The following is a 12,990-nucleotide window of genomic DNA, read 5'->3' on the forward strand; positions in this document are numbered from 1 at the left end:
CTGCCCTGGACAACGGACAAGAAGAGGCTACTGCAGACTCCCCAGTAGCTGGCAGACTCAGTGGTCGAAGGGAGACAGCCACAGAAGGAACCTCCCGAGCCTTTCCCCTGCGCCAGACTGCCAGACCAGGAGGCCAATTTCAATACTGGCCTTTCTCGGCGACCGACCTCTATAATTGGAAATCTAACAACCCCTCCTTCTCCAAAGATAAATTTTGGCAAACCTCTATAAATAGTCAAAGGCCTAGATTGATAGTTAAGAGGAATAATAGACTATTTGACGGGTTACTTGACACAGGGGCAGATGTAACTATCATAACTAATAAATCTTGGCCTCGAAGATGGCCCCTGAATGAGGTAAATGTTCAATTCTTAGGTATTGGAATCCTGTCACAGGTAAAACAGAGCACGAGATGGATTGAATGTATAGGACCAGAAGGACAGAGAGGAAGGTTGAAACCATATGTGGCTGATGTAGTGATAAATTTATGGGGTCGTGATCTATTACAGCAATGGAATACACAGATTAACATTCCTCCAGTATTAGATAGGAACCATAAACGACCTCATGATTGTAGAAAAAATATTATAAAGTACTATACAAGACAGATACCAAATATCCAGGCTGTACAAAAACAGAATACAAGTACTGAACAAACAGAGGAACCAAAAGCCCTACTTTAAAATGGCTAACACAGTAACCTGTCTGGGTAGGACAATGGTCTATGACCTCTGAGAAGTTAGGAGCTTTAGAAAGCCTGGTTCAGGAACAGCTAAATGCTGGACATATTGAGGAATCAACCAGCCCTTAGAATTCTCCTGTATTTGTGATCAAAAAGAAATCTGGTAAATGGAGAATGCTTACAGACCTGAGAGCCATCAATAAAGTTATCCAGCCAATGGGCTCTCTACAGCCTGGAATGCCCTTGCCCTCTTTGATAGCCAAAGAATGGCCTATTGAAGTTATTGATTTAAAGGATTGCTTCTTCACTATACCTTTACAAGAACAAGATAAAAAGAAATTTTCCTTCACGGTATCTAATTACAATAATTCTCAACCGGTGAAGAAGTATCAATGGAAGGTTTTGCCACAGGGAATGCTAAATAGCCCTGCCCTGTGCCAATATTCTGTACAAAAACTGCTGGAAGTAATTCATAGTTTTCACAATCCATAATCTATCATTACATGGATGATATATTGTTAGCTGACATAGCATCACAGTTGCCATGCCAACTTGAATAAGCTGCTGAAGGGAAATGGATAACATTTGGTTCATATCAGCATTTTCAAAAAATGTTACTGAGGAAAGGGAACTTTTCAGTCATATATCAAAGGGAATATCTAAGGCTATATAGTGTGAGAACCAGAGGTGGCTGATTCCAGACTCAGGGTAAGTGATGGGATGCTTTTTTTTTTTAAACTTATTATTTTACTTGTTGATCCCAGTTATCTCTCCCTCCCTCCCTCCCTCCCTCCCTCCCTCCTTCCCTCCCTCCCTCCGTCCCTCCCATTTACCTTCTCTGCCCTCTCACATGCACCCTGACCACCCTCCCCTCCATCCCCTCACCCCAATTCCATATGTAGGGCAATGCCATCCAGTTGGGGTCATGTAGATCTGACAGGTCCTGTGAAGTAGGGACTAGGGCTTCTCTCCTGTCTCTAGAATAAGGCAGTTATCCCTCCATGGGGGATATGTTTGCAAAGTCCTTTTGTGCACCAGGGATACATCCTGGCTGCACTGTCTGAGGTCTCTTAGACTGCTCAGTCCTTCTGGCTGAGACCCATATTCAGGGGGGGGGGGCTGAGTCAGTCCCATGCTGGCTTCCCAGCTATCAGTCTGGTGGCCCGTTAGCTCCTCCTTGTTCAGGTAAGCTGTCTCTATGTACTTCTACCGCATGGTCTTGTCCTCTCCATCTGCATCTGGGTTGTACTTCGACTCAGTGTTTATTATGGGTGTTTGCTCCTGTTTCCAACAGGCATTAGTTGAGGGCCCCATGGATAAGTTAGTTGTTGATCTCACTATCCAGGAAGGGCATTTATGGTAGCCTTTCCACGGTTGCTCAATTTGTTTGTTGGCAGCAGTCTTGTAGGTCTCTAGACCTTTCTTTATGTTCAGGTTTTTCTTCAATAATGTCTCCCTCTTTTATGTTCTCTCTCTCTCTCTCTCTCTCTCTCTCTCTCTCTCTCTCTCTCTCTCTCTTCTCTGTCTTCTATTCCTAACCGGGCTCAATCTTCCTGGTCGCATGTGTTTTCCTCTTGCTGCCCCCCCCCACTTCCCCTGTGCTCTGGGGAACTTGTCCCTTCCCAGTTCTGTGAGGGACTTTATATGAATCTCTTAGAATACACCTTGTATCCTAGTTCCTCTGGTGGTGTGGATTATAGGCTGGTGATCCTTTGCTCTAGGTCTAAAATCCGAGTACATACTATGTTCCTCTTTTTGTGACTGGGTTTCCTCATTGAGGATGGTTCCTTCATGTGCCATCCACTTGCCTGCGAATTTCAAGATACCATTATTTTTTTCTGCAGAGTAGTATTCCATTGTGTAGATGTGCCACATCTTCATTAACCATTCTTCAATTGAGGGGCATCTAGGTTGCTTCCAGGTTCTTGCTATTACAAATAGTGCTGATATGAACATAGTTGAACAGATGTCTTTGTTGCATGGATGTGGATCATTTGGGTATATGCCTAAGAGGGGGATTGCTGGGTCCTGTGGTAAACTAATTCCCATTTTCCTGAGGAACCACCATACTGATCTCCAAAATGGCTGTATGAGTTTGCACTCCCACCAGCAGTGGAGGAGTATTCCCATTTCTCCACATCCTCTCCAGTATAACCTGTCATTGGTGTTTCTAATTTTAGCCATACTGATAGGAGTAAGATGCACTCACATTTGAAAAAAAAATTACTGAATGTTAAATCACACTTCCAACCCAATACAATAATAATGGGAGACTTTAACATACAGTTTTCACTAATGGACAGTTCTCCCAGACAGATACTAAATGAGAAATAAAGGAACTATCAAATGTTTTGACTTAAATGGACCTAACACACATCTATAGAACATTTCACCCAAACACAAAAGAATATTTCTTCTCAGAACCTCATGCAAACTTCTCCAAAACTGAGCACATATTGTGTCTTCAAGCAAGCCTCAACAGATAAAAAATAATTAGAATAACACTTTATATCTTATCAGACTACAATGGATTAAAGCTGGGTTTCAACAACAGAAAACAACAAACAGAAAGCCTATAGATTCACAGAAACTGAAAAACTCTATAGAATAACTACTCAGTCAATGCAGAAATAATGATCCCAAAAGACATACACGCTTTTTAAATATTTAAATATTTATCTGGAGACTTTCTGTTATAACTGTTTACATGGGCAGCAGTTTTTATAACTAAAAAATAACACAGGTTACTAGTTTTGTTTTTCATATTGAGATTTATTGCTGGGTCCTCAATCAAGGAAGGCTTTGAAGGAAATCATCTTCAAATAATCTACACGTAAAAATGCCCAATAGAACAGTATATTTTCATGAGAAATCATGCCACAGTAAAGGCAGTGGAATTCTCCCCACACCCATTCACACCATGCCTAATATCAGAGAAAAATTGATCTAGCAACAAGAAAAGGCAGAGCAGTAAGTAGTAACAAGAGACATTCTAGAACCAAAGCCCTGGGGTCCTTGCCTATCAGAGTTTCAACCATTAGTGCCATTCTAGTGTACTGAACTCCTGAAGCTCAAGTGCTATCTGGGGTTCCTCTGACTAGGCTATCTATACTAAGTGGCTATTTGTGTTTTTTGTTTGTTTTGTTTCTTGTGCCTATTTTCTTTATAAGCAAGTCCATCTTTTAAAGAGTAGCCCTGGACTAGGTAGTAGCCAGGATGTATTGAGGTAAACCATCAATGTATGTTTGCTTTTGATTGGATGTGATAGTAAATGCGGAGAGTTGTGGATTTTGCCCTTTTAAGTCCTAGCAAAATTGTAATTATTGGCCATTTCTCAGGAAAGCAGTTTATTGACCTAGCTGGAGTTTAAAGCTTGCTTTAAGTTTTACCTAAAATTGTGGTAGTGGTCTTATTTTTCACAGGTGGGAGTAACAGAACCAAAGAAGACACTAGAAGAAATTAATTTCAATGGCTTGTATTAAGAATCGTGTTCAGGGTAAGATAGATGGCTTATAGAGCTTGCTACCCTGTCTATATGATACCACCCATCCACATACCAAAAGAACGTAATATAAACAAAAGCAAAAGAACTGTGTTGAAAGCACAAATCAGTCATTAGTATCATCGATATTAAAATTGTGTGTGTGTTTGTGTCTATAAAAATTGTGTGTATGTATATTACAATTATGTGTGTATATTAAAATGTATATTAAAATTGTGTGTATATATTAAAATTGTATGTGTTTTTATGTATTAAAATTGTGTGTGTGTGTGTGTGTGTGTTTGTGTGTGTGTGTTGGTGTGTATGCGCGCGCGCAGATGATCACTCCTCCCGTGTTGAATGATCTCAAATCAAACTCAAGTTTCAGGTGTGCCTAAGAATACTTAGTTCCGTGAACTGCCTTTCCGTCAATAAGAATTTAAGATTTAATTTTGGTTAAGTGTCTGACCGAAGCACTCATTTGGTACTGGTGCCAGAAACGGGGCAATGGAAGAAGAAAAGGAAAGGACTAATGCAACTAGAAAGGGGCCTCCTTGAACCTTATAGGGGGCAGGGTAGGGGCGTGGTCTAGTGGACGTTTACGTTTACGTCCCTTTGCGTGACGCAAAGGCTGTTGGGAGATTTCTCTTGTGCGCGTCGTCAACCGTTACAGTCGTGCAGTGTGGGGATGTCGGTGGATCCGCCATGTTACTCTACTAAAAGGACCTGATTATTGTTGGTTGGCTATACAATTCCCTCACGTTGGTGGCATTTTGTGGTATCACAGGAGCAAGAACAGCTATTCTTTCTGAGAATTGTCGGAGAAATCGGAGGTGAAGCCACAAAATCGCCCACAGTTACAGAAAAACGGAATTCTACTGTTACAGCGTTCCGAATTGGTAAAAAAACGGTAAGAGGCACATTCCTCTCTGGAAAAGGGGGTGAGATAGTAGCCTAGATGTCTGTGACAAGGCACTTTGTGGCCACGGTGGATAATTTGTTGGATACGTATTTTTCTTGTTGTTTTTCAAGATAATGTTTCTCTGTGGCCTTGGGGGGCTGTCCTCAAACTCAGACCCTCCTGCCTCTGTCTCCTGAGTGCTGGAATTAAAGGCGTGCGCCACCTCCAGACGGGAAAGTGATTTTTCACGTGGCAGTTTAGTCAGGATAGGAGATATGCAGTGATTCGTACATTTGTCACACTTAGTTAACACTTTCGGTCTTACATTATACAAAGGCTGACTAACGAAAATAGTTAACAGTTACTTGTGGCGGGAAAATGGCAGTCCTTCCCCTCCCCTTTCCGGTTGTTTTGAGACCTGTTTCCGGAAGATGTTTGGTGCTCGGTAGAAAGAGGGGTGCTCGGACGTCAATGAATGATTTACAGCACAACTCACCCGCGCATACTGCTTGAACTAAGCGACAACAACTTGCCCGTAAATAGGCATTTTCCTGAGAGATAAATCTCACTTTTGGGCTTCTTAAGATTACTAACGTAAAGGATGTTTTAATGAAAAACGCTTTCATAAACTCATTGTTCTGCCACTTTTTCTGCTTTTCTCTTTTCCTACAAAAAAGTCTGAGTTAGTGGTAAATCTTTTTTTTCTTTTTTCTTTTGTGTTCCATAACCATGTCTATTGCCATATCAATTCAAAGAATGAAAATATTTGTATGAAGTTCTGTCAAAAACTAAGTTTTATTAAAGCTTTACCTAAACTATTTACTTGTGGAAATACGTTAAGAATTGTGTATAATTTGCCAGAGTGTGAAAATTTTGTTCAGCTTTTTAACTCAAGCATTGCAAAATAATGGACATGTAACTTTTTGGTTACATACGTGTTTTATGTCTGCACTTTAGTAAATGTATTTACGATATTTTGACCACAAAGTTTAGTGACTTTCGGCTCATTACCAGTAAATTAATATGGTAAAAATGTTAGTTCTACTAGTATTGATAATCTCAAACTATGACCTTGATAAGCTAAACGAACCATAAGTTGCATTTTCCTTGGTATGTTAATTGACTGATATTTGGATATCTGTGAATATGAAGAATATTTATCTTAATTCAAACATCATTCATGTGATTTTGGCTTTAACGTTTTAAACTTTTTTTTTTTTCTCCAGTGTGGGAAGAATGAAACCTTGAATTTATTTGGTGAGTTCAGGACTATTTTTTTGTTTGCTTCTTGCTTAAAGATAACTTGGTTAGATTTATTGTTTCTTGTTTGCTATTCTTAAGGACCATTAACATGAATGTTTAGTCTTTCCTCTTTGAATCTTTTTTTTTAGTATTTGATTGGCTTTAGGAGTTGCTGATACTATTTTTTTTTTTCTAAACTTGACATAATTAGTATTCTCTTAATAACAGAAAGACCATTTCATGTGATTGTGGGTTGTGCAAAAATACAATTTTAAAGATATATTTTTTAATTACATGCTTATATATGATTGCTGGTCTCATTGACTACTTGTATCTTCTGGAGTTGGAGTTACAGCCAGTAGTGAGCCACCCAACCTAGCTCCTGAGAATGGAATTCAGCTTCTCTGAAAAGAGTGGAGTATGCCTTTAATTGCTAAATCATTTCTCCAACCTTTAGGGAAGTAATTTTTAACAGTTTCTTTAATCTGATGCTTATTGCTTGATTCTGGAAACTTGTTGCTGATTTTTTGGTCTTGAATAGGATAAGGTGTTTTTAAAATTTCTTGTAGATGTTTTTAGGCAAAATATTTACAATGCAGTTTACAGTTTTTGTAAGATGTTTACCTTTAAAATTTAATGGTTGCTTTTGATGAGTTATATAAATGAATACTTGATTTCTAAAAGTGAAATTTAAACTACAGTATATAAAATGCTTGCTTTATTTTAGCACATTATATAAAATGTTAAATTTAATTTAGCATTTGTGCAAACCAACTTTTGTTTAACCTAAGTTAATAATGTTTCAGCTCTTGGATTTTTCTCTTTTAGCAGTGCTGAGGCTAGACCCCAGTCCTGAATGCATGCTAAGTTATTTGTGTTTTAAAGTGTGACTTGTGAGGCTGAAGTTGAGAACCAGGAGGTTGAGACCAGCCTGAGCTATGTAGAAAATTATTAGCTACTGTGAACCCTATTATGACACTGTCTCAAAAACAAAAAAAGGAAGTAATTTCTTAATTTGATTTTTTTTTTTTAAAGCAGGCTGGCTATACAGAAATAATATTTGGTTATTGTATTATTTAACTTAATAGCTTTAACAGATATTTACATATAAACTTTATTCCTGTTATATGTACAATTTTAATATTTTTCAGTACATTGTGTTTCTGGAGTTCTGAAAGCAGTACCTCGGAATGAGGCCTATTCTTAGTTAAACAAGAGATAATGTTTGCTCCTTTGCTGTCCTCCTCTGATTGTACTTAACAGCTCCAAACAATTTCTAATAAGCTATTTTACATCATTAAGTATAATTTTTAAGTGTTCCACATAAAGTAAACACATGTAATTTTATGGCTTAGCTTTTTTCCACTTGTTTTTGAAATTAATGTGTTATGTAATGGTATTACTTAATATGTTACTGGTATTTATATGGTATGCTGATGGTATTCCATTTTATGCACATACCACTTTTTGGTTACTCGTTCATTGTTTAACATTTGAGTTGTCTTTACTTTGACACTGTTAGGTTTACAAAAAAAATCAATTTTTCTGAGCAGTAACTATGTTTTGATTGGTTTTGGGGTAATATAGAATTGTCTATTGAATTTATGTTATTTTAAATAATAGTATTTGAGATTAATTTTATTTGCCATTGGGTTTTTTCTTTTTAATTAGAAACAATCTTATTTTATATATCAATCCCAGTTCCCTTTCCCCCATGGTTCCCACCCAACCCCCCCATCCCTCTTCTGTTCCATAAAAGTGGTGAGGCCTTCCATAGGGGATGATCAAAGTCTGTCATATCATTTAGGCAGGGCTTAGGCCATACCCTGTGTGAGTAATTGTTGCACTTTTCAATTTTTCCAGTCTATATTTGGCTTTAGGATGTATACTGTTCTCCTGTTTGGTGTTTTAATTTGTACTTCCACAGTTAATAGCTAGTGACATTGAACATCTTCTCATCTGCTTATTTGATACATGCTTTTTGTGGAAAATAATCTTTCATACTGACCAAACGTAAAGTTGAATATTTTTAAACCCCTTTTGTATTTTTTATTATTTTATATGAATGAGTGTCTTGCTTGCATATATGTGTACACTGTATGCCTAGTGCTTTTAGAGACCAGAAAAAAGTAGTGTTTCTCATGGAGCTGGACAGTGGTAAGCTACTGTGCAGGTTGCTGGGAATCAAAACTGGGCTTTTTTGTGTAAGAACAGCCACTGCTCTTAACTACTGAGCCATCTTTTCAGCCTTTCCTTTTGTTCTTTAAAAGCAGTTAGACCTGGGCTGTTGTAGCACATACCTTTAATCCCAGCACTTGGGAGGCAGAGGGTAGGTAGATCTCTGGGTTCAAGGCCAGAAACCCTTTCTTAAAAAACAAAAAACTACCCTGATTTAATTAAATTGCTCTGATTTAATATACTTTGTACATAATCTAGCCATTCTTTTTGTGTTATTTTAATTTCGTTTTACAGTCTAACTACAGTTCTCCCTTCTTTTTTCATGATTATTCATAAAGTTTAACCTTTTCATGATACTTTAATTTATTCTGCTAGACTCTAGGTTAGGATCATACTTTGCTTACTTAGAATTTTAGGAAAATTACCCTTTAATTCTTTGTGTGCCTTAAATCCGTTTTTGTATATTTGTGAAGAAATAGTAACTCATAAGAATGCATGATTTCCAAAATGTATTTCACTTATATATTGATAACTGATAACCTTTTTTTGGATATTCAGTTTTTATTTTTCCTGGCTTGCTTTTTGTGCTCATCATGTCTTCCTTTAGTTGAAGGTGTTAATTATGATTGTTTCAGATAAATGTCAGATTATCCTTTTTTATTTGGCTTGGCTTTCAAAACTTGTCTTTTGGAATGAAACTTACATTCAGTTTGTTAACACATTCTATTTTTTTGGAGATAGTAAAGGAATAACAACTTCTAGGCCTTAGGTATTTGGCCAAGTCCTGTCCAGGACATACTTAGACTTTTTAATTAGCATTCTTTAAAAAGAGCAACAGGAAATTTTTATCTTCAGATTTTAGTTTTGGTTTAAAAATCACTGTCCTAAATAGTATTTAAAAAAAATTTTTTAATCAATACTATTGCATTAAGTTGCAAAGAACTCCCATCATAATCTATAGGCTGTGAGGGGGTCTAACTTTGACCTCTGCTTAAAGAATTGGCACGACTCTGGATGTTGGTGGCGCATGCCTTTTTTTCCCAGTACTTAGGAGGCAAAGACAGGCAGAACTCTGTGAGTTTGAGGCCAATCTGTTCTACTGAGGGAGTGTCTTGAACCTCTCCCCTCTCTGCCCCCCAAAAAAATCTGGCAAGACTTGTTTTCTTGACAGAATAGTTTATCAAGGTGGGTAAAAATATTGCTAAATTTTCTTTGCTTGTTTTTCATTATCTAATTCTGTATTACTAATTGTAGAGACCCTGGTTAAATTTTAAATGGATGTTAAAGTTGGGATAGTTCCTTATGCATCTTTGCAATTATTATCCTACTTTTAAGTTATTAAAATAATTTCTACAGTATTATTTGTCTTTGAATTAGAGATTTTAGGGGTTTGCATATGCTAATACATTATGTCTTAGAAGTAGACTATAATTTTTCTTTTAGGAGAATTGCATAAACTGACAGACTAGCAGAGGACTGTTCTTTGGCAAACATGACAATCACAACTCGTGGCTCTCCAGTAGGAGGGAATGAGAGTCAGGGTCAGACTCCTGATGGGCAGTCTCAGCCTCCTTTCCAACAGAACCAGGTATGATTACAATATATTTTAGGTACTGTAGAATATGAACAATTGGGCTATGTTCTGAATAGTCTTTAATCATAAAAGCCACCTAGTCACACTTATAAGTTACTAGCTGTTAGTAACAGAAAGAAAGTAATATATATGCCTAAGCCTCAAAGACTTACGTTTTTCTGTATTTAAAGATAATTGTGAATCTGGGGTAAATTTATTAACTTACAGCTGGTTAAAAGAATAAAGTTAAATTAAGCTATGTGTGTTGAAATACTGCCTTTTATACCATACAGTCTTTATGGCTACTAAAATTTAAACTAGTTTCTTTTTATTTGTAAAATAAAATTAATGAAATATTTATGAATGCATTAAGATGAATATTACAGTTTTGTTTTGATTTATATCTTAAAATTTATTTATTTTCCTGCTCTTCATCTTTTTTTATTTATTTAGTAGGTTGGTAGTTTCTAAACAAATATGCAAGCACTATATTACTAATGCTAACTAGGAACCTGGAACGACATGGATATGCAAAATAAAGATAATATTCATGTGAAGTAAAAGTTAATAACTTGGTGCAGCATTTAACCCTGATATTCCTGGTACTCACAAATGTGTTTATTTAAAATGTGTGAACTGTTATTTCTAGATTTTTCACCTAATGTAAAGTAAAACTTTTAGCAATGAGGAATTTTCAGTAATGTCATTCTTTCTTCCACTTTTTTTTTCTTTTTTTCTTTTTTCCTTTTTTTTGGATAATAGTGATTTTAACTCATCTATCTTTTTCTCTCTGCTTTTCTGTTTTGGAAAGCTAATCTACTAATGATCTCATCTTCATTATTGTCAATACCTCTAATATGTTTTTTTTTTTAATTTCCATCTCTTGGCTTACATTTTTTTTCTTACCTTGTCATTTTAGTTAGAACCCTGTATGTTTTAATGGTTATTTCAGATTTACAGACTGAGCAGTTCATAATCTGTGCCATTCTTTAGGATGACATTGATGCTTGCTTTCTGTTCTGACTTAGATTCTTTCTCTCCCCACAACACTCTTCCATAGCTCTTGAAATTTGTAGTTGAAATATGAACATACTGTGTTTAAACAAACTTCCTTAACACATCCTTTGTGATGAAATGGTATGGTAATCTTGGAGCAATATAGAGCAGTGGTTTAGTTTCAATATTTTCGTGATTTTTTTTTTTGCTCCTGAGCTTTTATATTAGTGCTTCTACTGTCCTTATCCAGCTTCTTATTATAACATTGGCTATAGAGAGTTGGAATTGAGGATTTTTCTTTTTCTTGTGTGTAGTACAGTTGGATATTTATCTTTCCCTTTTTCCAGGATCATTTACTCTGTGCTCAATTCCAAATCCTGTTATGTTAGGTAACAAACTATTTCTTGAACACAAACTTATTAAGTGAGCAGAGTTCTCTGGAATGTTTTAAATGGTTCCTTTTTTCTTGTGGGAAAAAAAAATGAAATTAAATGAGGATGGGTGTTTCTCTTGCCTTTTTTATCATTATTTGGCAAAACAAAAAAATTATAAGATACCATGAAAAATTTTAACTTACATAACTTATACATTCAGCTTTTAAAAACTTGTTTAGAAGTATGATTCAAGTTTGTATACCTAGTACTGGTTTCTACAGAGATTTTAGATCCATTCAGATTTTCTTGATGACTCAGCATTGGAAAACATATTTTCTGGAAGTGCTTTCTTCATAAAACTTAGCTTTGTTAAGATTGTACTTAGTGTTACACTCTAGTAATCCTTATTTCTAAGAAATTTCTAAGTAATTTGCAATCTCTATTTCTTAGTGAAATCTAATAAAGAAACTGATTATTTTCTTACAATTTAATAAATACTTTGTTTTCTGAATTTTGGTTTTTATTTCTTTAGTATTCTATGTGTGTATCTTTTATTTAATTTTTGTGCAAGCCATGACTTGTTTTGTGCTTAAGATGCAAAGTTATGGTTTTCATTTAAGGTTTTAAACTGTATCTTCAGACTGTTTTTGCTGCATTTAATAAACTTATTTATTATTCAGTTTTACTTACTTTTATTTGCTCTTTGGTTCATAGATAGTTGCAGATGTAATTTCATTTCTGTTTTATTTATAATTTTGTTAGCTTTCTGTTAATAGGTTTCATTTCATGGGATCCTGAAAAACATTTTATGATTTGTCTTAAATTTGTTAGTGTCTTTTGCTTTGCTTTTGTTATTGAACATGCTGTGATGAATGTTCATTTGCTCATGGGGAAGGTGTATTCTGCTGTGTGGAGTCCTCTGTATATCTTTTAATGTTTTTATAGTGTATAAACTCCCTTTTTGTTTTACACTTCTGATTGGTTTGCCCCATCAATATTAAAATAGGATATTGAAGGTTATGACTGGTAGTGAACAGTTTTTTTGGTGCTAACTTTGTGTTATGTATAATGAACTACAAATTTTGATTGATGTTTACATAACTGTTGTATCTTGATGAGTTTGCCTTTTTTCTCTAAGCAAGTGATTATGTCTTTATTAAAATAGTGTTCCACTGGCCTGGAACTCAACAGAGATCCCCCTGTGTCTGCCCTTGTACTAGTAATGAGATTAAAAGTTGTGAAACTACAGCCATCTAAGTTGTTATTTTGTCTGGTTTTCAGTTTTAAGGACAACAGTTGGATTTGCTTGTGACCAAAATTCTCAGTTTTAAAAAGGACTCTTGGTTTTTTGTTTGTTCTGCATGTCATGTTTTTGTTATGATGAAATAATTTCAAAACAAATTATATAATTGGACTAGAATACATTTCCATTTAATCCTTAAGTTATCTAAAGTGCTTGTGTTATAGTTTGTAGCTATATTTTATTTTTCTGTCATATTACTGGTTATGCAATATATTTAGGTTACTGTGTATTTCTACTTATGTGTTTTTCTTACCTCTTGT

General features: G+C 35.6%; 1 protein-coding gene across 1 annotated transcript in view; it reads left to right on the forward strand.

Annotated features, from left to right (window-relative positions):
- The first annotated feature begins 9,956 nt into the window (after window positions 1-9,956).
- Window positions 9,957-12,990, forward strand: part of LOC127214700 (probable ubiquitin carboxyl-terminal hydrolase FAF-X) — a 132,676-nt gene continuing 129,642 nt past the window's right edge. Inside the window, exon 1 of the mRNA XM_051175002.1 lies at window positions 9,957-10,072. Within this exon, the coding sequence (XP_051030959.1) occupies window positions 9,977-10,072 (96 nt within the window). The 5' untranslated portion in view covers window positions 9,957-9,976. The remainder of the gene's footprint in view (window positions 10,073-12,990) is intronic.

Source organism: Phodopus roborovskii, unplaced genomic scaffold, assembly GCF_943737965.1.
Source record: "Phodopus roborovskii unplaced genomic scaffold, PHOROB, whole genome shotgun sequence".
Taxonomy (NCBI): Eukaryota; Metazoa; Chordata; class Mammalia; order Rodentia; family Cricetidae; genus Phodopus; species Phodopus roborovskii.